General features: G+C 43.1%; 1 protein-coding gene across 2 annotated transcripts in view; it reads left to right on the top strand.

Annotated features, from left to right (window-relative positions):
* The window catches only part of LOC126191368 (cytochrome P450 6a2-like), a 115304-nt gene that overhangs the window by 80943 nt on the left and 8900 nt on the right, over positions 1-25461 (top strand). The window contains exons 6-7 of one of the 2 annotated variants that reach the window (XM_049932212.1): positions 8847-9068; positions 22372-22623. In XM_049932212.1, the coding sequence (XP_049788169.1) occupies positions 8847-9068; positions 22372-22623 (474 nt within the window). The remainder of the gene's footprint in view (positions 1-8846; positions 9069-22371; positions 22624-25461) is intronic. The other variant, XM_049932213.1, reaches the window with a different exon arrangement.

Here is a 25461-nt window from a genome sequence, read left to right as displayed (position 1 = left end):
GCGTCGTGTGCAACTGGCAACGCAGCAATCTCCCGCGTCTGGGCGGGCAAGCGCGAACCGCCAAGATAAAAGAATTGAACTATAGCAATCTCATGTACCTTAACTCTTCTGTCATCCATCGCCATATCATGGATCTTATCAATGATTTCTGGAGTTGTAACCTCCACAGGGCGTCCAGAACGTTCAGCAATACTTTTGCCCATATGGCCACTCCGAAAATTTTGAAACCACTTATAGACTGTTCTAATCGAAGGTGCAGAGTCACCGTAATGTTTATCAAGCTTCTCTTTAGTCTAGTGAGGCGTTTTACCTTTCATAAAATAATGTTTAATCACCACACGAAATTCTTTTTTCGTCCATTTTTTGACAGTCACTCGATTTCCTTGATTCACACGAATGCCAAACAAAAAATAGACCAATATGGCTGAAACTTGGTGTGCGTTCTTTCCAAAGATCCTACTAACTAAAACATGACCTCGATTCGCGCCAGTGGTGCCATCTCTCTGATTTTGCGCGGACTTTTCAAACGCCCCTTGTATTAGCGGCCAGATTAGTAATGGAATTTATCCCCAGGCAGCAGCACGCTATCATGCTGCTATTAATATTTTATTGTTGATTATACAGGGTGATTCAAAAAGAATACCACAACTTTAAAAATGTGTATTTAATGAAAGAAACATAACATAACCTTCTGTTGTACATCATTACAAAGGGTATTTAAAAAGGTTTTTTTTTTCAGTCAAAAGCAAGTTCAGAGATGTTCAATATGGCCCCCTCCAGACACTCGAGCAATATCAACCCGATACTCCAACTCGTTCCACACTCTCTGTAGCATATCAGGCGTAACAGTTTGGATAGCTGCTGTTATTTCTCGTTTCAAATCATCAATCGTGGCTGGGAGAGGTGGCCGAAACACCATATCCTTAACATACCCCCATAAGAAAAAATCGCAGGGGGTAAGATCAGGGCTTCTTGGAGGCCAGTGATGAAGTGCTCTGTCACGGGCTGCCTGGCGGCCGATCCATCGCCTCGGGTAATTGACGTTCAGGTTTCATAACTAACCTTTTTCGTAGGACTCTCCATACAGTTGATTGTGGAATATGCAGCTCTCTGCTAGCTCTGCGAGTCGATTTTCCTGGGCTGCGAACAAATGCTTGCTGGATGCGTGCTACATTTTCATCACTCGTTCTCGGCCGTCCAGAACTTTTCCCTTTGCACAAACTCCCATTCTCTGTAAACTGTTTATACCAACGTTTAATACACCACCTATCAGGAGGTTTAACACCATACTTCGTTCGAAATGCACGCTGAACAACTGTCGTCGATTCACTTCTGCCGTACTCAATAACACAAAAAGCTTTCTGTTGAGCGGTCGCCATCTTAGCATCAACTGACGCTGACGCCTAGTCAACAGCGCCTCAAGCGAACAAATGTACAACTAAATGAAACTTTATAGCTTCCTTAATTCGCCGACAGATAGTGCTTTGCTCTGCCTTTTGTCGTTGCAGAGTTTTAAATTCCTAAAGTTGTGGTATTCTTTTTGAATCACCCTGTACTTCAGGCTGGTCCTTTGATGTACAGTAGAGCGTGGATTATTCGAACGTCGGTCAACTGAACGACCGCTTAACCGAACTGTGTACCCGCTCGCACCTGTTACTCTCCCAACCCTACCGTCCATCATCCCTCTCACTCCCAAACCAAGTTTCCCACAGTAGTCGCCGCACTGGGCCACCGCTGGCGGAACATTGCTTCTAATAGGGCCTTCACAAGGCCAAGCCGCCAGTCGCTGTGTTTCAACTATCAGCACACTTCTGTCGGCTTGGCACTGGCAGTAGAAGTAGTGGTAGTATCAAAGCTGTTCACAGCAACAGCTGCGCCAGCTTAGGCCCGTTGCACACTTATGCGGATGGTCCGCGCTCCGCGTTCCGCGCGCGGTTGGTAGTCACGTATTCCAATGGGGCACCACACAGTCCTTGCGCGCCGCGGACCGTCCGCGTCAGTTGAGTAAACAGAAACAAGTTGGTGCGTGCACAGTCCTGCGGATACAGCGCGCGCAGTAGAAGCAGAGTACCTCATTTCAGCCGTAGCGTTCGACTAGTGTGGTAAATACGGGTGTGATTTAAGAAGTTTCCAGAATGTCTTGTGAAATCGATACCGACATGTTAATTGCCGAAGTTGAAGGAAGGCCTCACATATGGGATCCATCGCATGGGGTCTACAAGAACCGTGAAATGCGATTGAAGGCGTGGCTAGACGTCTGTGCAAATAAAATACTCGGCTTTGAAGGTCTGAACGAGGCAGATCAGAAAAAGTGTGGTAAGTAGACGCATATTTTCCTTGCGTTTTTTATTGTAGTTCTATACAAAATACATTGATTTACAATTATAGAATTATAGTCATTCACAAGTTCCGTTTATGCACAATACAAACATTGATTATGTAGAAAAACCGTGCACAAGCGCAAATGTCTGTCATTGAGATAAGTGGCCTGTGTTCAGTGAATTTTTGATTCCTGCCAGGGCACAGCTCCTCTACCGACAAAATATTCCGCAAATTTATCTCGTACAGTATTGCCCGATTTACTGACAGCTGTAGTTTCTGTCACATCTTCGAAGCCGGTAACATACAGGGTATCTTCAAAGTTGTATCCGTCTCTTACTCGAACAAAATTGTGCAAAATGCAGCACGTATTGACAATAGATACTGCTAGATCAAGATTGACATTCAGGGGCCGGTGAAAAACCCTCCATTTGTGGCTTAATATTCCGAAAGTACATTCAATAAACCTTCGGGCTCGGGTAAGTCGGTAATTGAAAATCTTCTTTTTGGCAAATGGCTCTGAGCACTATGGGACTTAACATCTTCGGTCATCAGTCCCCTAGAACTTAGAACTACTTAAACCTAACTAACCTAAGGACATCACACACATCCATGCCCGAGGCAGGATTCGAACCTGCGACCGTAGCAGTCGCGCGGCTCCGGACTGAGCGCCTAGAACCGCTAGACCACCGCGGCCGGCCTCTTCTTTTTGTGAGTCATGTTTTTTTGTGCATACGGCCTTAAAACATGTTGTTTTAATGCGAAGCCTTCGTCTGCCACAAGAACATAGGGGTTCTGGAGAGTCGTGCGTACCTGGAAGTGGCTTTGGTGGGGGTAACGCTAATGTTTCTTTTTCCATTTTCCTCCAAAAGACGCTGTTTTTAAAAATATGTGAATTACAGTTCCTTCCGTATACTCAGACATCAATGAACGTGAAACAATAGTTAGTGTCACAGATGGGCATAAGAATAATGGAGAAATAATTCTTGTAATTGAAGAAAAGTGATCCACTTTTGATAGGTTTTACTAGTCGAATATGTTTTCCATCCAGGGCTCCGATGCAATGAGGAAATTTAGCGACATTTCGGAAACCATGGCTAATTTCGTTCCATTTGTCTGTTGAGGGCTCAGGCATGCAGTCTTCTCTTAACGTAGTCCAAACAGTGGCGCTCACCTGCCTCGTAATCTGTCGAATTGTTGATGTACCCATTAAATAAGAGTAATGCAGATCTGTAAATGTGTTTCCGCTTCCAAGATACCTGTAACGTGTAAAGCATATATTTGATGCTTATGTACATTCACAGAGGAAAGTAGAATTAATTCTAGGTATTACGTCGGCTACGCTGACATGAAACCTTAGATGTATTCCTTCTTAAAATAATATATGTACGCGTCCTCAGTAATAAAAGACTTATCGACCTTGTTATTTCAGTTGACAAGGTCCAGACGAGATGGAAAACTGCACGAGATGCCTATTTTAAAAGCCTCACTAGAATAAAGCAAACTAGGTCCGAATCAGCAGCAACTAAGAGACCAAAATACATCTACCATGAGCAGTTACACTTTCTTGACCGTCTCCGAGATGCACCAACAGAGAGTAACTTTGACTCAGTATCGGTCGTGCAAGATAATCTGTAACAATGCACTCGCAGAAAACAGTCGAGACGAACCCTCTGAAGAACAAACCGATGATGTCCGACTGAATGTCAACACCGAAAAACAATCCTTCAAGAGGAAGAGGCCTATCAAGAACACAACATTTGAAGATAATTTACTTACATTATTAAAAGATGGTAAGGAAGAAGAGGAATACGACGACCGAGCATTCTTTGTTTCGCTGTTGCCCTCTGTGAAGACATTAAATGTTGATCAGAAGCCATTATTTCGCACTCAGGTACTTCAACTGCTTATGTCGATTAAGTACACAAATCAGGCTAATTTAAACATACACCCCCCAGCTCCCATCAGCTCTTTCCAGTATCCACCTACCTCTTTTACCTACGCCCCACCTTCAATATCCCAACAGCATCCTAACCAATCAATGCAGTACCGCGAGGATCCGTCCGTACAGACACAAGTTGCGACTCCCCATCCCTCTCCAGCCCAATCAACGTCATCATCATCTTGGGAGATGTTATAAAAATTATTGGAATTCAGTAGTAATACAATACAAATGTAAAATTGTCTATTGCCAAACGAATGTAATACCTAGCTGTAGCAAAGCTTTGAATGATTAAATATATTATTAAAGTAATCGTCATTCGTATACATATTCATATTCTTACCTTAAGGTTACTGCTACTAGTTCTGTCGGAATAATAGGTATCCTTCTGAGACTTTAAAGTGTCAGGTCGTCTTGTATTTTGCCGACAAGCTCGTCAAAGCAACGAATAGACATACGAAAATATGTATTAAATTTGCCTTCGTCTTTGCGCAGTTCGGAATACTATGTGACGAACGCTCCTTTCGTACATCTTTGCTCCACCGTAGGATGCACCCGAAACCGTCTCTCGCGCGTGGAATTTCTCTTTTTGTATATCATATAGGCTGAAATGACTTTTACTTGCAGCGAGCTCATCTCTATACATCCGGTCAAACAGAGCGATGTGTTACACCACAGATGAGATCCAGCACAGTGCAGGGAAGACCGCGTTCACTCGACTGCACACAACCGCGCATCCGCCCGACTGTGTGAACCATCACGCGGGTCCGCCAACCGCGCGCGGACCATCCGCGTAAGTGTGCAACGGGCCTTCAGAGTTGAGGCGTGCCGCTCCGCGCAGTTTGAAGGATTGCGCGCCCCCCAAGAAGAGCTTCTCACGGTGCAAACACTCACCTTCTGTTCTGTTACGACCACGTGTGTGCTGCTGCGTGAAGAAGTGAACTTGACGATACAAAATGTTTAAACGTAAACGTGTTGTCCTTTCTATGAGGGACAAGTACGAGATTATTACCATACAGGGTGATTCAAAAAGAATACCACAACTTTAGGAATTTAAAACTCTGCAACCACAAAAGGCAGAGCTAAGCACTATCTGTCAGCGAATTAAGGGAGCTATAAAGTTTCATTTAGTTGTACATTTGTTCGCTTGAGGCGCTGTTGACTAGGCGTCAGCGTCAGTTGATGCTAAGATGGCGACCGCTCAACAGAAAGCTTTTTGTGTTATTGAGTACGGCAGAAGTGAATCGACGACAGTTGTTCAGCGTGCATTTCGAACGAAGTATGGTGTTAAACCTCCTGATAGTTGGTGTATTAAACGTTGGTATAAACAGTTTACAGAGAATGGGTGTTTGTGCAAAGGGAAAAGTTCTGGACGGCCGAGAACGAGTGATGAAAATGTAGCACGCATCCAGCAAGCATTTGTTCGCAGCCCAGGAAAATCGACTCGCAGAGCTAGCAGAGAGCTGCAAATTCCACAGTCAACTATATGGAGAGTCCTACGAAAAAGGTTAGTTATGAAACCTTATCGTCTTAAATTGGTCCAAGCACTGTCTGCAGCTGATAAGATTAAAAGAATCGATTTCTGTGATTTTATCCTTGCTCAAATGGAAACAGATGAATCTTTCGTTTCAAAGATTGTGTTTAGTGATGAGGCAACTTTCCACACTAACGGGAAAGTCAACCGTCACAATGTCTGTAAATGGGGCACTGAGAATCCGCGGGAAACAACTCAGTATGAACGTGACTCGCCTAAGGTGAACGTTTTCTGTGCCATTTCAGCCAATAAAGTTTTTGGTCCCTTTTTCTTCGAAGGTGCTACTGTAACTGGACTACAGTATCTGGAGATGTTAGAGAATTGGCTGTTCCCTCAGCTCGAACAAGAAGCACAACAATTCATATTTCAGCAGGATGGAGCGCCACCACATTGGCACTTATCTGTCCGTAACTACCTGAATGTCAACTACCCGAGGCGATGGATCGGCCGCCAGGCAGCCCGTGACAGAGCACTTCATCACTGGCCTCCAAGAAGCCCTGATCTTACCCCCTGCGATTTTTTCTTATGGGGGTATGTTAAGGATATGGTGTTTCAGCCACCTCTCCCAGCCACCATTGATGATTTGAAACGAGAAATAACAGCAGCTATCCAAACTGTTACGCCTGATATGCTACACAGAGTGTGGAACGAGTTGGAGTATCGGGTTGATATTGCTAGAGTGTCTGGAGGGGGCCATATTGAACATCTCTGAACTTGTTTTTGAGTGAAAAAAACCTTTTTAAATACTCTTTGTAATGATGTATAACAGAAGGTTATATTATGTTTCTTTCAATAAATACACATTTTTAAAGTTGTGGTATTCTTTTTTAATCACCCTGTATATTCCTACTGAAGTTGCCTTTGTCACTTTGTAATACTAAAAGAGATGCCCGTTTTTATGAATAAATTTACTGTACAGTACTTCTTTTTGGCAAATAAACATGTACAGTTCGATTATCCGAACAAACCAGTTTTCCGAACACCCATGTCCCCCAATTACTTCGGATAATCGACGCTCTACTGTACTAGGATCGTGCGTTTGGCTCGGCTAGGAAAACCCAAGTATGTTGTGTTAAAGTGGTGCCTCATACTTCGTAAGTATTCGAAAACGTCATATTTCAGCTACCTTGAGCTGCTGATAAAATACGCCGAAGGTGTGAAATTTAATAATCAATGCCTCAGACAGGGCCAGTTAGAGAACATTTCTGCACAAGAGCGACATATCATATGCCCCCACACCTACCTATCCCTCAAGAATTAGTTACCATTCCTTGGTCTCTTGGTAAGACCTGTAAATTTAAATCCTGTGAGTGTGGAAATGGATTCTCTTTTCTTTTAAAATTATTGCTACATAGATCGTCGTCTATGACAGAAAAAATTCTTAAACTTATTCCAGAGCTAAATACGCTCCAAGAAAAAAAAACGACGCTGCAGGAAGGAATTATCAAAATGGCACAGAAATCGATAGATGTGGTGTACAAGTACAAACAAATGATTGCAACTTCAGACGTATTGTATGATGTATTCGAGAGAAAGAGCTCAACAAACTGAGCAAGTCAGTAAGGAGTTGGTTCTCCTCTGACCTTTATGCAAGCAGTTATTCGGCTTGGCATTGATTGACAGTGTTACTGGATGTAGTCCTGTCCAATTGGTGCGTTAGATCGACAGAATTCCTAGCTGATCAGAGAGCCCTGCCTTCAATGCTCCAAAAGCCGTCAATGGGGGAGCGATCCAGCGACCTTGCTCGCACGAAGACAAACTCTCTCCGTGTGCGGGCGGTCAATATCTTGCAGAAATGTAAGCCCAGGTTGGCTTACCATGAAGGGGAAGCAAACGGAGCGCATAATATCGTCGACGTACCCCTGTGCCGTAGTGCTGCCGTGGATGACAACCAAATGGGTCCTAGTATGAAAATTACTCTTGGTTTTCAGGCCGTATGATGGGCGACAGTCATGTCGCTATCCCACTGTTGTTCGGGGCGTCTCCGGACAGATATTCGGCTGAAATCTCATTAACTGGAGTAGAATTGTCTTCAGTTCCTCTTCGAATTGAGCCCTGATGACTAGCGATGACGTTTATGGAGAATACATAAATAACATGATCATATGAGCCTGTGGCACTCTCATCTGGGTATTAATATATAGGACAGTAATAATTATAACATTCAGTTCACGACTTACTTGCATCAGATCTAAGGCAGGCGTTATTCGTTGTTCAATTTTTGGCGCAAAATTCTCAGCAGCGAATGAGTAAGTTCCATTGTTGTGCTCTCCGCACGTTCGTGGTCGGTATCGAATTCAGCGAAGCCAGCTAAACTGTCTTTTCAAACATTATTCCGACCCACGGTGGATTTTTGTCCGCACAGTCAATTATATATTTAGTTTAACGGAATTCATCGTGTTCCGTAGATATCATCAAGAATGAGAACCTTCAGGGATACGGACTGAATCGAAATATATATTAACAAAAGACAAAGAAATAATAGCAACTTAATGTGTATACCGTATTAAGGATGAACTATTACTACATTGCTTAATGCTATTCATGATGATGGCAGCTAAATTTAATTAAGTAAATTGGACATAAAAAATGCTGCTGCTTCCTCATTTATAACGGATGGCTTCTGCTTATATGCTAGTGGCAGATTGATAGTTAGTTGATTACAGTGGTATTTTCCAAAGAAAATATTTGCCACTCGGTTCACAGCTCAGTTTCAGAATTCTCTGGTTATCCTGTATTCGTGCTAGGTCAATAAGTATTTTTTCAGTGCTCAAGAAACCATGTCATCTCCACACTAATGCAAATACAGTACCCAGCAGTGAACGCTTCCTGATTAATAGGTTCCCTTACAAAACCACTTACTTTCTTTACCTTACAAATAATACAAACTATCTAAGACTCTGCAAAATTCAAAGGTACTGAAAGCTCAACACTCCACATAATAAATGGAAGTTGATAACAGTGTCCAAGCAATATACCGGTGTAACCAGTAAAAACATGTTAGTCTAATACTGAGGTTATAATGGGTTGCTTTTCCTGTTTCCTTCTCAGAACTGTCACTGGATGATGTGGCAGCACAGGCGTTTCTTTTCTTCCTCGCTGGCTTCGAGACGTCGTCGACGACGATGAGCTTCGCGCTGTACGAGCTGGCCCTCAACCCAGACGTGCAGAAGAGACTGCAGGAGGAGGTGGACGCCACGATGAAGAAGAACAACGGACAGCTGACGTATGAGGCCATCTCGGAGATGTCGTACCTCGACAAGGTCGTCGCAGGTGAGTCGCCAATATCTACGGCCATTCATCTGAGCTACTATTACAGGTGTTCCTCAGACAAGGGCCAACTACTTCGTCTAATGCAGTGGCTCCCTCTCCGGGGTTAGTTACCCCCTCAGGGGTAAAATGAAATTTTCTGAGGTTTAAATATATATTCAGGTTTGTTTCGGTCACGGAACTAAATTAATTTTAAACGGTTATTACTATTATCACTTTTCATAACACTGTAATAATGGTTACATAAGTTCCCAATAACTAAATTTGTTTTTCAAATACTAACATTAATATGTGAAACAATGTGGTGGATGTTACAACCGCGCGGAGTGGCCGCGCGGTTTGAGGCGCCATGTCACGGATTGCGCGGCCCCTCCCGCCAGAGGTTCGAGTCCTCCCTCTGGCATGTGTGTGTGTGTGTGTGTGTGTGTGTGTGTGTGTGTGTGTGTTTTGCTCTTAGCATAAGTTAGTTTAAGTAACGTGTAAGTCTAGGGACCGATGACTTCAGCAGCTTGGTCCCTTAGGAATTCACACATTTCTACATTTTGAACATTTGGATGTTAGAGCTTGTGAAACGAATATATAAACTCCATGTTCTTCACGTAATCCACCCACCACATACATACTCTATTCTTTGTACCATCATTCTACGACGGTAAAATGGAGACAAACAGACCATGTACGCTTAAATATACCACGCAAATGGCTTCTCTGAGTTGCAGATAGTTCCCACAATGGATCAGATGTTGTTTCATTTACTTCGCAATAGATAAATGAAGTAATTGGCAGTGCGACACAACAGTAACTATGTAATAGCTACTAAATTGCTCTGATTGCCTACACACTATTATCATTCTCTTTACCATCTTATTATTGGTGGCAATGACTGGACACAAAAGGGTTGCCAGCCCTAAGTTTTCTACTACCCGCTATTTCAGAAGTACGGAGTCCAGCAGTCAAGTGATTTACAAACAATAAGTGTAGAGTCCTCATTCTAATTTGTTTAGTTTTAAATGGGGGTGTGACATCGGGATGAAGCAGATGACTTTTTGGGGAGGAGTGTTGCAGAGAAAGCATGTCTTGTAACAATTATCTACCCTCAATGCAGATAGTTAGCTTTCCTCTCTCAGAAGGTGCTGTGGGCAACACTCGCATCCCATTAAGAATTGTATCATTCTGTACAAAAAAAGTTGTTAGAAATAAGCAGTACCAATTGTCGCACCGACTCAGTAGTTCATTGTTTAATAAAACACTACAAAAACGAAATTTTTCGTGATTTTAAAAATAAAAATGTTGAAAGAAAGTTGTTTTTCATTCTACAGTTACACACCTATGTCAATTATCATGATGGCAGGGGATAGTTTTATATCTTGGATACTTACTAAGACCTGATTACACTCAGGGATAATGATCTTCGAACCACTGGTCTAATAACGCCATGTAGAAAAAATTTCAAATGACATTCAAACAGTAATGGGAGCTGTGGCACTGTGTTGGATGCGTACAGTTTGTTCAAACCTTATTAGTTTTACCCTATTGTGACAGATTTTGATAACACCGTCATAATGATAGCTTGTAACAGTTATTCATAACACAAACAATTACAACAATATCAAGTTATTATACATAAATTTGTCCTTCATTTATGTACCGATTCTTACAAAACTAGCACTGAATATAACTAAAACGGTTGTCACTATTTTTGTGTCCACCTAATAAGATACTACTTACTGAGTCTGTCTACATCAAGGTAGATAAACTGTAATATTATCGGATAAGATTCTCCAGAACCATCAAAACACTGATCTTTTTCCTCCTATTGCCCCAAAAGTATCATCTTTCTGAATAGCATTGCTGTCTTTGGCAAATCAAAAGTTGGGACACTACAGTAGTAGCGCAAACTGCATTCTAGGGGTTTATTAGTGTGGGTTGCATGCACTCAGGGGCAAACATTATTGATTTATGACCCCCTCCCATTAATCCACTGTTCTATCTATGGTTTATGGGCCAGCTGAGGGGGTCATAAACCACTTAGCAGAACAATAGGTTAAGGGGAGAGGGAGGGGTTCATAAATCGATCAAGTTTGCCCCTGAATGAATGCAAGCCACACTAACAGAGTGACCTAGAACACAGGTTGCCCTGCTACTTATTACAAGTCAGAATGTAATTGGGATCGAAAATATGTACAGCTGAACTGAAAGCACTGACAGTATGATGTGTTTTGCTCAGTCACCACTGTACTTGTTTCCCGTAACATCACTCCATGTTTCCAATAGTGGACAAGTGCAGTAAATCATGGCTGACTAGTAGCATGAGCTCTATGAAATCGGGACAGATGGCATCCCTATGTCTGTATGTTAGTTGCATTTGATTACGGTTCACCAGAAATGCACGTAACATCGCTGCTGGCGAAAAACTTATACAGCTCCACTTAAATAAATGCAATAAGTAGTAATCTCACATTATCCTATTTTTGTAATACTAAAAATTGACCTATAACTTTATTACCTAGTGAAAAATTCAACTGGGAGAGTGCCTCAAAGTTTGGAATACGTTTTGTTGTGTTTCTATTCATTGTTGTCATGCTGGATGACTTCAAAGTTGAAAAGTGTTTAAAGTATCCCAAAAACAGTGGAGCTTTCTCCAGTACAAGGTTAAATATGCGCCAAGCCTACAGTATGTATGAATTATCACACATGCTCATAGGGGTACCCTACCATCATCACTGCTGAAATAACGAAGACATTTTTGGTCGATCAGCTTGAACTTCAGGTATTTCAAATCAGTTTCATATTTTTCTTAGCACTGTGGAACTTTCTATAATCCCCAGATCGTGCTAGTGATCGTATGCTGCAACCTAGATATTCTATTTTTATGATGGTAGGTAGCAATACATCATTACTTTTGTCTCAAGAAAAAGTCTCTAAATTTGTGCCATTGCCGTTTTCAGATTTTCAGTTAAAACAGATAGCCAGAAAAAAATTACATTTTCATAATTTTATAAACATCTTTTCTAAACGATTTCTTTCAAAATCACTACACCACATATAACCTATGTAGTAACGACTGTTTTTGAATGAACAAAACAACTATTTTTCCTTGATTATTTCTTAATTATTAAATGTAATGAATGTGCCTTCATGGCCAAGAATGTATACAGAATGGAAATATCCATTTGACGCTATTGCCACTTCAGTGGCAATATCCACTGCCCTCTATGTGATCATCACCCAGATTTTAGCATCTATCAGATCTTTCTACAAGATGACGAATCCATCTTCGCAAAATCCTCCTGAATGGGAGATCTGGAATTTAATGTGCACAGAAAATGTATTAGCCTAATTACTTAGTTAAGATCTCACGCAAAATACTCCAAGAAACCTGATGAAAGTTGTCTGACAATTGAGGTTTCATGAAACGCCGGTTTTTAATGATATTTTTCGGTCAATTTTCTGTCCTAGTTCGTTGCTGATTACAGATCATCACTCCGTTCTTCCACTCTTAAGCAAACAACGCAGTTGACACACATCATCTTCACTCATCACATCTGGTCCACATACATCACGAGTGTTGCAACGAATTTAGACTGATTTGAGATATTTTTCGACACTAGAAACCATATTAAAGAGGGAATTTCATAAATATCGAGATTTACAATTGCAGTTCTCGTTTCTAACGGCTAGTGTAGGCGAAGATAAGCAGTCCAGCTTTCTCGTTGTTATTCCTCTGCTCACACTGACCTACTACATGAGTCAGTGCAATGTGTAGAAGCCATTGACAGGCGAAGAAAGATGCCAGATGAAGGAGCTTCATAATTTGCCGTCTGGTATGTGTAGTAGCGCTGCAAGCAAAGCGCAAACGTAATCTGTGGGCGCAGAGGGCGCCACTTGAATAGACAGAATGTCTAGAGGGACAGCATTGCGATGATGGTGGGGTAAACTGAACAATTCGGCACTACATTTTATGTCGATAAAATAAACGGAGATGATGCTGGATAGGGTCAAGTAACTTCAAAGTAACATACAACTGTTAATGTTCACCAATAGCAGTCACGAAAGAAATTCTAATGGTTGTCTACAAATACTTGATACATGAAAAGCACTCAATAAGTAATGCTACACTTTTTTCTCGGCCAGTTTCGGTTGAAAGAATGCAGAATTTGTAGTCGGATATCGTAGACCATTCCCGCGTCAGCCCCTGTACTTTCATAAAGTACCGATGCGTGGCAGCGCTATACATAGACTTTAAAATGGCGTCTCTAACGGACTTCAAGAAGAATGTAATAATTCCAATCCCAAAGAAAGCAGGTGCTCACAGATGTGAAAACTACCGAACTATCACTTTAATAAGTCACAGCTGCAAAATATTAACGCGAATTCTTTACAGACGAATGGAAAAACTGGTAGAAGCCAACCTCGGGGAAGATCAGTTTGGATTCTATAGAAATGTCACAACACGCTCAATAGCTCGGTACGGGCTTTTGTCAAAGTTTCGAGAACATACCTTCACCGAAGAGTCAAGCAGTATATTGCTCCCTCCTACGTATATCTCGCGGAGAGACCATGAGGATAAAATCAGAGAGATTAGAGCCCACACAGAGGCATACCGACAATCCTTCTTTCCACGAACAATACGAGACTGGAATAGAAGGGAGAACCGATAGAGGTACTCAAGGTACCCTCCGCCACACACCGTCAGGTGGCTTGCGGAGTATGGATGTAGATGTAGATGTAGAATACTGACCCTACGACTTATCTTAGAAGAAAGATTAAGGAAAGGTGAACCTACGTTTCTAGCATTTGTAGACTTAGAGAAAGCTTTTGACAATGTTGACTGGAATACTCTCTTTCAAATTCTGAAGGTGGCAGGGGTAAAATACAGGGAGCGAAAGGCTATTTACAATTTGTACAGAAAGCAGATGGCAGTTTAAGAGTTGAGGGGCATGAAAGGGAAGCAGTGGTTGGGAAGGAAGTGAGACAGAGTTGTAGCCTCTCCCCAATGTTATTCAATCTGTATACTGAGCAAGCAGTAAAGGAAACAAAAGAAAAGTTCGGAGTAGGCATTAAAATCCATGGAAAAGAAATAAAAAGTTTGAGGTTCGCCGATGACATTGTAATTCTGTCAGAGACAGCAAAGGACTTGGAAGAGCAGTTGAACGGAATGGACAGTGTCTTGAAAGGAGGATATAAGATGAACATCAACAAAAGCAAAACGAGGATAATGGAATGTAGTCGAATTAAGTCGGGTGATGCTGAGGGAATTAGATTAGGAAATGAGACACTTAAAGTAGTAAAGGAGTTTTGCTATTTGGGGAGCAAAATAACTGATGATGGTCGAAGTAGAGAGGATATAAAATGTAGACTGGCAATGGCAAGGAGAGCGTTTCTGAAGAAGAGAAATTTGTTAACATCGAGTATAGATTTAAGTGTCAGGAAGTCGTTTCTGAAAGTATTTGTATGGAGTGTAGCCATGTATAGAAGTGAAACATGACGATAAATAGTTTAGACAAGAAGAGAATAGAAGCTTTCGAAATGTGGTGCTACAGAAGAATGCTGAAGATTAGATGAATAGATCACACAACTAATGAGGAGGTACTGAACAGAATTGGGGAGGAGTTTGTGGCACAACTTGACTAGAAGAAGGGATCGATTGGTAGGGCATATTCTGAGGCATCAAGGGATCACCAATTTAGTATTGAAGGACAGCGTGGAGGGTAAAAATCGTAGAGGGAGACCAAGAGATGAATACACTAAGCAGATTCAGAAGGATGTGTGTTGCAGTAGGTACTGGGAGATGAAGAAGCTTGCACAGGGTATAGTAGCATGGAGAGCTGCATCAAACCAGTCTCAGGACTGAAGACCACAACAACAACAACAACGGAGGTGCGTTCCAAGCAGAGAGCTGTCACTGAGCTTCTTATGGCGGAAAACCAGAGCATCACAGATATTCGTAGACCCTTGCAGAATGTGTATGGAGACCTGATAGTGAACAAAAGTACGATGAGTCGTTGGCGAGGCGTCTATTATCATCGCAACAAGATCGAGCAAACCTGTCTGATGTTCCGTGTGCCGGCTGGCCGTACTCAGCTGTGACTGTTGCAGTGTTCAACATGCAGACACTCTCATTCAAAGTCACCCATGGATCACAGTCAAACACCTCGCTGCTCAACTGGACATCTCTGTTGTGTGGTGCTGTTACACTCGTCCATCGGTTTGGGTACTCAGAGTTTTGTGACGACTGCATTCATTGCCGCCTAACAGAAGACTATAAAGAGCAACGAAGGACCATCTGTGAGGAGCTGCTTGCACTTTACGAGTCTGAACATGACAATTTATGTCCAACATTGTCACAAGCGGTGAAGTATGGGTTCATCACTTAGAACCAGAGAGAAAACAGCAATCTTTGACGCCACACAACCTCTCCTCCAAAGAAAAAGTTCAAAGCCGCACCCTCAACTGGTAGAGTCATGGCGACGGTCTTCTGGGACTGTGATGGGGGTTATTCTGTTTTATGTCCGTCCTCACGGTGCAGCTATTGACTCTGAGGTGTAATGTACTATCCTCAGAAACCTGAAGAAACGACTTCAGTGTGTACGTCGCCACGAAACTGCAAACCAACTTCTCCTTCTCCATGACAACATAAGACCTCACACAAGTCTACACAACCGAGGGAAGATCGCGAAACTTATTGGAATGTTCTTCTTCATCCGCCCTACAGCCCGGATCTTGCATCTTGCGACTTCTGTCTGTTTGGCCCACTGAAGGATGCGCTCCAAGGGAAGCAGTGTGTGAATGATGGGAGGGTTACTTACGCAGCAACACGCTGGCTTTGACGTCGACTAGTAGAGTGGTACCATGCGGGCATACGGGCCCTCCCAATCATGTGGCCTAAGGCCATTGCATTCAATAGGGACTATGTTGGAAAATAGGGTTCTGTAGCAAAAAGAGTGTGGAATAATATTGTGTATTATAATCCTGCATAAAACAATCTGCTTTCAGAAAAAAGTGGTACATTACATATTGAACGCCCTTGTGCAACGAGTGTGAGCAATTTGTGTTTATAGACGTTTGCATTCATTGCATTCACCAACACTGAACAAATATTGATTAAATTCTCCACTAGTGCCGCATCACCCAGACCATTTAGTTCAGTACTGAATGCCAAGACTCGATGGAAAACTGCTTCTTTGACCACTTTCGCCACAGAAAACACTGGGCCAATGTTGAAATGTCATATGAAAATATGACTACTTCGCTTCGAAATTTTGGTCATACAGGCAGAATTCTTTATGTCAAATGCCGTGAAAAAGTGCTGTACAGAGCAAATATGTGACTGAAAATCGCAGTGAGAGACATATCATGGAGGCAGAACTGGCAGATCCTTTCCATTTGCATGACACTCACATACACATATCCTGTAAACTGTCACTGGGTCTGGAGTACACAGTCCTGCGCAGTGGTTCCATCTCCAAGGTGACGATGACAGTGAGGAACAAACAGAGATATATCATGAACTAAAGAAATTTCCAGCAGTGTTTCAGTTTGGAAATGGAAATTATTCAGCTTAATCAGCTGGGGATGAGACATGGCTTTACCCTACCACCACATCATTCAGTCTGTACCGTGAGCAAGCAGTATTGGGAAACAAGGGCAAATTTTACCAGGAATAAAGCAGCTCAGAAAAAAGAAACAGAAGCTTCTATGATTTGCCGATGATTCTACAATACTATCACAAACGGCAAAGGACTTGGGTAAATTTTAACAGGAATTTTTTGTCAATGACTTTACAATACTATCACAAATGGCAAAGGTCTCTCAGACGAAAACAGTTATTCCAGCTGAAGATGTACATAGATGTCAGTACTGAAAAGGGAGTATTGCGACGTGTGATTTCAAAAAGCATTTTTCAGAATTAATGACCAATTTAAGTTTTGGAAAAAATATAGAAATTTCGAAAAAGCGTCGCGAAATTTATGGTGTCGTCCTAAGAACTAGGTCCCATGTCAAAGTTGGTACCTAAAGATTTCCCTGAGGTAGCAACAAATGAGAGACCAGTGTAGCCACACTCTCAGGAGGTGTCAGAAGATTACTTAAATCAGAACGCAGTGACGCTCAGCCCACTCTGCAATCATCGCTTACGACGACATCATCATCTTAGTCAGATGCAGCAGTGCGAGCTGTATTAGAATCGACAACTGTATACTGAAATTTACGGTCAATTGTATGTTGAGAGGAGACTATCATTCTGTACTGCATTAAGTGATAAGTTATGGAGTTCAGCGACAGTAACAAATACATGTGTCTTTCCTGTGGACAAGGATTGTTTCCAAGTTAAGTATTTCAGATTGTTCAAATTCTAATAAAGTGCTCTAATGTTTTGTGTGTGTTGCAGTATCTGCTCAGTCTCCTCCAGAAGTAAATCTAGGCTTGCTATGACACACTATATTGTCGAAGCGAATGTATCAAGTGTTTCTCTGTCTGGTTCATTTAGTTTACCATTGGGATGGGCGTTATGTCTCTAGAACAAATACAAAAAGGACCACCACCTTCCATCAAGGATTAGTCACTCTGGTGTTGGCTAAGGTTTTGGTGCGGTTCATGAAACTTTTCTATGTCATTATGTGTGTACTGGACCTATCCAAACTCCAATGCACCACTTCCACTATCAGTTTGCAAAACCAAATTTTGCCGATCCTGATTTACTTTGGAGTAAAGGCTGTGGTTCATATCAAGTAATAACGCACGATACCAAAGCATTCGACCCGTTCGTATATGCAGCTGATAATCCTTACAGCACGACGTGCCAAAACAAGAAGGTTATTAGCCTGATAAAGGACGAGGTGAACTGTTCATTGATTGTGGAATTTGCGGGGCTGAGATCGAAAATGCATGTATACCATACAGATATAGAAGCCATCTATAGGTGGGCTAAGAGTGCACATTACGCTGCATCAAAGGATTTCTCAGAGATGCCTGCTAAAGGATGGTGGCGCCGCTCTGCACGTGGAGCAAGTAGTCTGTACATCGTTAGGTCATGAGGTCCATACTGCACTGCAGCTGAAGGCTGAACTGTCACATCATGACAACAACAGTTCATCTGAGGGGAAAGTGATCAGCACTTCTTATATTCACACTATTCACTTTTATGATAGTGAGCGAGATGGTTCAAATGGCTCTGAGCGCTATGGGCCTTAACATCTGAGGTCATCAGTCCCCTAGAACTTAGAACTACTTAAACCTAACTAACCTAAGGACATCACACACATCCATGCCCGAGGCAGGATTCGAACCTGCGACCGTAGCGGTCACGCGGTTCCAAACGGTAGCGCCTAGAACCGCACGGCCACACCGGCCGGCGATAGTGAGAGAGAGAAAGAGAGTTGATGTATTTACACTGTATGGGGAATAGTTGAATGGACTATTGACATAGATGTGTCTATGTGTATGCCTATATATACCGAGTACTACATACTTGTCGGTGTGATTGTGGTTTTTTCTTCATATGCTGCAAATATCACCAGTTAATCTTACTTTTTCCCATGCATTGCATATATTGTATAGATTTATGTAAATAACCAATAGGAAATGCAGTTTACTATTAGAGTAAAGAACAGTTATTTTGTAAGGTAACTTCGCTAAACAATGTTTTTTAAAGTTTCTTATTAAACCAGAATTTTGTTATATGCATTTTGTTATTTACAAAGAGAAAGGCCCTGATTTTTCCGCAACTGTTTGCAGACCTAGAATGAATGATGAAACTCACACAACTCGGATAGTAAGCAGAGGGAGAGGGAACTTGATTCCTATTGACCGAATGACCTCAGCATACAAGAACAATAGTCCTTTGTCCCAGTACTAGGCATGTGGTTTGATCTTGTCTTTGTGGTCGGGGGGTGCGGGTGGGGGGGGGGGAGGATTATAGGAGGCGGCTTAGCTTATCAGTGACCTCAGCATACTAAAACAATACCCTGTCCTACTACTCGACAGTCCTTCTGGATGATGCCACTGTCATTTTGGATGACAAGAAACCTGAAGGGATGCAAAAGGTCCCCAGTAATGTTCACATTGTCCACAGCTGTCACGGTGACATCAGTTACTACCTCTGGTCACAAGGAAGCCCAAATCAATGCCTGCCATAGCACGACACTGCCCTCATTTTCCTGTGCCCATGGTGTGGTGCATGTTTTAACAAGAAACGTGATCCACCGGTCAGGTGACACGCTTCCATTGCTGCACGTTCCAATCTTGATGATCCCGTGCCCACTGCAATCGTAATTTGGCCATGTTATTGGATGAATGTGGGAACATGTAGAGGTCGTCTGCTGCTGAGCCCCATTTCCATGTGCCTGCATAGGGGCTGTATGTAGTCTGTCGCCAGATCTCCCGCAGATCTCTGTGTATCCTACTTCACAGAGTGAGCAAACCTCCAACCTCCACATTACGTGATGAAGCATTGATGTCCAATAACCTGTTGCCAACTCACGGTTTCACCATCCTTCAACAACTTTCCATAGATGGTCTCGACAGTAGCATGTGAATAGCCAGACCAACTCAGCCATTTATGAGATGACAGTTCCCAGGTGCTGGACCATAAGAATTTCCCATTTGTCAAAGTCGCTTATGTCAATAGGTTTCGCCATTTACAGCCTCTGTAGGAACTAGAATGTTTCTTCATTCATTTCTGCTTTATAATTTGTGTTCATTTCCCTAATTACTTCACTACGCATTACAATATATTTTCTCTGCAACCTAAGAACTATTTAAATAATTATATTCGTAATTCCATTGTAAATTATTTCAACTTTCTCTACACGCAAAATCGTCTCTGTCCTACGTGGATGCCAATATCAAAATCCCAAATCAGGGCTTTCAACTGTGTCACGGAAGACTGGCTTCATAAACTTAAACAATGATTTCTACTCATGGCCCTTTATTCTTATAAATCAAGACTTTTCATCATTCGTGTACAAAATTGACAATCAGATTAACATGTCCCTGCTTATGCAAAATAATAAAACGTTGACAGAAATTTTCAAGCTACGCTCTAAGACAAAAAACCTCTCCACGAATTGGTCACAAATTGATATTCACACAGATATCGACGGAAAATGCCAAACTGTAAATTTTGGTGGCCAATGGATGACTGGGCTCTGCAACGCAACCAGCTATTTTAAAGCCATTTTCATCGATGTTTTCAAATAATTTTTCCGTGACAAAAAAAACTGCTTTTGACATATACAGAGTCCGCCTTAAAATGGATACACTCTTTGTCAGTCTCTATCGAGACAGCGATGTTGTCGTTCCATCTTAGTTACGGATGTGTTGTAGTATGGTCTTTGCCTCATCACATGTTAGTACTTTGATCTCAGAATTGAGAAAACAAGATCGCTGGAGCACGCTTGACATTCGAGCAACGAAAATGTATGGTAAGGCTGCTTTTCAAGTTTGATAATGCCGTTGAACTGCAACGTCAGTGGAGACGGAAGTTTGACACAGAACCGCCAACCCACCTAACAATGAAACGCATCATTGACAGGTTTGAATTGCATGGAACGATTTGTGGTATTCGCAAAGGAAGGTCAGGTAGACAGTGTACAGTTACAAGTCGTGCTTCGTTGGCAACGTTTGTTAATTCTCCACAGACGTCTGCTATGCAATGTGCACATGAAGTGGCGGTTAACAGTACAAGCGTGCGAAGAATTCTGAAAGCTGCAAAGTGGAAAGTTTACATTCCAAGATTGCTGCACGCGATTAATGATGACGATCTTGATCGCCGAATGCAATTTTGGGAATCGTATCAGCAAATGGTAACTGATGACGAATAATTTGTGACGAAGAAAGTGTGGAGTCACGTGGCACAATTTAAACTTAATGGAACCATGAATCGGCATAACTGTGTGTACTGGGCACCTGGAAATCCCCATGTTTATTTATGTGGATAAAGCCGTCAATCTACCAGGGGCTTATGTGTGATGTGGGCTATCATGTAGGGGCTTAGTAGGACCCATTTTCTTTGATGCTACTGTCTCTGGAGAAGTGTACCTGGAAACGTTACACACATCAGTTTTGCCAGATATACCCACACTTTATGGAGCTGATGAAGAGGTCTTCTACCAACAGGATGGGGCGCCACCACACAACCACTTAGCTGTACGAGCTTTCCTGGATGACAATTTTCCAGGGCATTGGACTGGACGAAGAGGGCCCATTGAGTTCCTTCCACGGTCGCCAGATTAACAGCTATGGACTTTTGCTTGTGGAGGACTGTGAAGGACAGCGTCTATCAACGTAACCCACGCAAGCTGGAGGAACTTCGCCAGGAGACTACAGCGATATATGCAGCGGTCTTCACTGCAACATTGACGTAGTTGCGGCGACCTCTCGTCGTTCTGTTATGTGTGTAGCCGCCAACGGTGAACATTTTGAGCATTTAAGGCAACCATGTTCTAAACTAAATGTTGTATAAATCTGTGATCAATTATTAAACGTAAAATAAACACGTAAGTAATACTTATCGTTCCTTAAAGTGTGTATACATTTTTCTGGCAGACTTTATATATAAATAAATTGTCAAAGAATAAGTGACAAATTGGGATCCTAATAACAATAACCTTCAACAGAAAAGTAAAGCAGGGCAGCTTATTTCATGGCAGACCGGTATTTTTTTCCATAGTCAGCTTTCTATTGGCCATCATATGCAAGTGTTGCCTTGTGAATAATATGATACATTTGTTTATTCCTGTCATTCTCAATTCTCCCCATATACAGAACAGTATTGCCAATATGATCATGATGTGTGGTTAGTGGAAAGGATCCAACAAACACTTACTATTCTTACATCTTCATTGAGAGCAGTATGTACGGTGTGAGCATTTTAAAGCTTATTTTTACTTGCATAAAACGGCACGGAACGTTAACAGGAAATTCTACTGTAGCAGTTACATATTGACGTTATGTTTGCAATTAATCATATCATGGAGTATTAAGAGCGACAGGCTGGCCGCTGTGGCCGAGCGGTTCTAGGCGCTTCCTGCCTAGGCGAATCCTGCCTCGGGCATGGCTGGGTGTGATGTCCTTAAGTTAGTTAGATTTAACTAGTTCTAAGTTCTAGGGGACTGATGGCCTCAAATGTTAAGTCCCATACTGCTCAGAGCCATTTGAACCATTTGAAGAGCGACAGAATCTAAACATTATATTGATAGCATTAAAAACACTGCCGTTAGAATGTGACCACGGTTTTATTCTTGCTAAAGAACCAACCTTACTGTTTGTTTACTGAATTTTTATGGTCACGATCTTGTGCTTACAGAGGCACTGAGGAAGTATCCTCCGGGTGCAATTCTTGTTCGCAAATGCAATCGCCAATACCAGTTTCCGAATGGCGGCCTTGAACTCGACGAAGGGATCGCCGTTATCATACCGACCTACGCTATGCACCATGACCCCGAGTACTTCCCAGAACCTGACCGTTTCGATCCAGAGAGGTTCTCGGATGAGCAAAAGGCGAAGAGACACCCCTACGTCTACTTGCCGTTCGGGGAAGGTCCCCGCAACTGCATTGGTAAGTCCAGATATCTTTGTTTTTTTCTGTGATTCAAGCATGTCAGAATATAACTACGTGGGCAAATGTATCTTCAGATTTAGGGTTTAACGTCTCATTGATGATTACGACTCATTAGCTCGGAATGACGACGGGTAGGGATGGGAACAGGGCGAGTGGTTATACTTCATTTCAGTTTTCTCCTGATACTTACTGTCCACCTCGCATCAAAGGCCAATAAACTACTGAGTTAGGTATTCTGGTAATAATCGTAACCGAGTTACTTGCTCCAGTTGCCCACATTTCCAGTTCCTCGTAGCAGGAATAAAACTACCACTTAATAGCCAGTGTCAGGTTAGAGGAAGTAGCCACTGAACTTACGTAACTAATATTTTTGGACAGAATCCGTATATTAAAATTTCCTTCGTCTCACATGCACAGAATAACATTTCAGCTAATTTGTTTTCTTCTTCCAGCACCTACCACAGTTCAGAATCAAAATCCTTTTCACAAATCTACAAATCCTATCTCTATTAGCCAGCAGCCGGGTCAGTCAAAGGTAGTTTAGCTCACCAAATGGAATGTTTAATACTCAACTCGCCACAAACACTCTCTAAACCGGGACAGATGAGGCAAACAACTATCGAACGTTCACGCGAAAGTTCAGTTTTGTACAACGAGAATCAAGTACGACCAAAGTCGCTTTCACGAGAACTTAAAGTTCTGTCGCATATAACCATTCGAGGCTCACGCTCACAGTTGCAACTACCATCACAAATGGACACATCACGAGGTTCCCCCCAGGGGGTCCACAACTCTTTTGTGGATACGTGCGTAGCGAGTACGGGACCCCGAGCTAATGTGGCCTTCCTTCCTTTCCGGGCTGCATACCTTCCCTTTCCGCATCCTTCCCCATCCCGCATCTTCGCCCCTCCACCCCTCACCTCTGGCTCTTTGCTTCCCTTTCTCCCCATCTGGCAGTATGGTTTGTGCCTACGTCCGGAGACGGACGCTCGAAACTGTTCCAACTTCCTTGCTTTCTACACTTGCAAGTCTTCGTCCTTCCTCTGTCCTTTTCTTTTCCTTTCCTCTTCTCTTTGCCCTTTTCTCCGCTGCGGCGTTTGAGACCCCTCTTCTTTCCCTTCCCATTCTCTTTTTTCCTCCCTGTGCGTGTCTGAAGGCCGACCCACGCACTTCCATGCGTAGCCGGTGACGAGGTAACGCGTAATTCTCGCCCCGGGTAGACAGGTAGGACACGTACGTACCCCCTAGTAACAGCCAGGCCCAGGGAGGGGTGATTACCCGAGCTGATACCTTCCGAAAGTGCCGATTGGTCCCTCCGTCCGTTTGTCAGGAGGTGTGACCTGAGGTGTGAACAATCACCTAAGGCGGGAGTGCCCTCAGTGAGGGCCCCCACAAGGGAGGAGCGCGCCATCTTTCCCAGATGGGGAGAAAGGGAAGCAAAGAGCCAGAGGTGAGGGGAGGAGGGGCGAAGATGCGGGATGGGGAAGGATGCGGAAAGGGAAGGTATGCAGCCCGGAAAGGAAGGAAGGCCACATTAGCTCGGGGATTCTTCCGCAATGGTTTCCTCACCTTCCACTATGTCTGCTCACAAACGTAAGTATACTGAGTCTCAGCCACAGACGGTTCTTCCATCGTTGCCACAGTTCCTTGTTGTTTCTCGGTCTGACGAAGGTCACGACTTCTCCACGGTCAACCCTTTCATTATTCAGAAAGGTGTCGACGCAATTGCAGGTCCTGTAAAGTCTTGTTCCCGATTACTGAATGGCACCCTGTTGTTAGAAACTAACAGTGCCCTCCAGGCACAAAAATTGCTGCGTACTTCTCTGCTCCACACCTTCCCTGTCCGGGTGGAACCACACCATACCTTGAATTCCTCACGTGGAGTCGTTTATACACGATCCCTCGATGGATTGTCTGACGAAGAAATTCAGCACTACCTGTCTGACCAGGGCGTAACGGCTGTTCATAGAGTTATGAAAAAGGTTGACACGAACATCATTCCAACCCGCACTGTCTTTTTGACGTTTGACAAAGTTCAACTCCCATCGAAAATCAAAGCGGGCTATGAGATAATTTCCGTTCGCCCTTACGTCCCAAACCCTACGCGTTGCTATCGATGTCAGCGGTTCAATCACACCAGCCAGTCCTGTTCCAATCCGGCCAAATGTGCTACGTGTGGCAAGGATGCCAATGAGGGTGCTTGTCCACCTCCATCCCCTCGCTGCTTCAACTGTATGGGTGACCACGCTGCTTCCTCTCGAGATTGCCCCGTTTTTAATGAGGAAAAGCTCATCCAGGAAATCAGAGTGAAGGAAAAGGTGTCGACCTTTGCTGCTCGAAAATTATTCGCCAGTCGACAGCCCACCGTGCCTCAGACAGGAAAATACAGCACTGTCCTTGCTTCTCCTCGGCCAACAAAGGAGGCGGCCACGCAGACTTGCGACCTCACCTTTAGTGCCACGGTCGTCAGATCGGCCAGCGCAAAGATCGCCCGTTCAACCTCACCACTTTCGCCTGCCCACTCTATGGTTCACCTTTCGTCGGGTTCTGCTAAATCTCGAGCCCAAAAGTCAGACACCAAGTCTTCGAAAGAAGAGCATACTCGTGAAGAGTTTTTACGTACCGCAACTTCACAACCATCGGTTCCTCCTTCATCTAAACATCATACTTCCAAGAAGGCTACAAAGAAACCCAGTTCCTCTCCTTCTCCGCCAAGGCGTGTCCCATCTACAGCACCACCTGGCGGAAATCGCCCTCGGCCGTCTTCTGTGTCGCCGAGGCGCACTGCTGGTGGCCGATCAACCGGCCGATCGCTGGTGGCAGGAGCTGCTCCTG

The sequence above is a fragment of the Schistocerca cancellata genome, chromosome 6, assembly GCF_023864275.1.
Source record: "Schistocerca cancellata isolate TAMUIC-IGC-003103 chromosome 6, iqSchCanc2.1, whole genome shotgun sequence".
NCBI classification, from domain to species: domain Eukaryota; kingdom Metazoa; phylum Arthropoda; class Insecta; order Orthoptera; family Acrididae; genus Schistocerca; species Schistocerca cancellata.
Note: the sequence above shows the minus strand (reverse complement) of the source record. Positions and strands in the feature narration are given on the sequence as shown.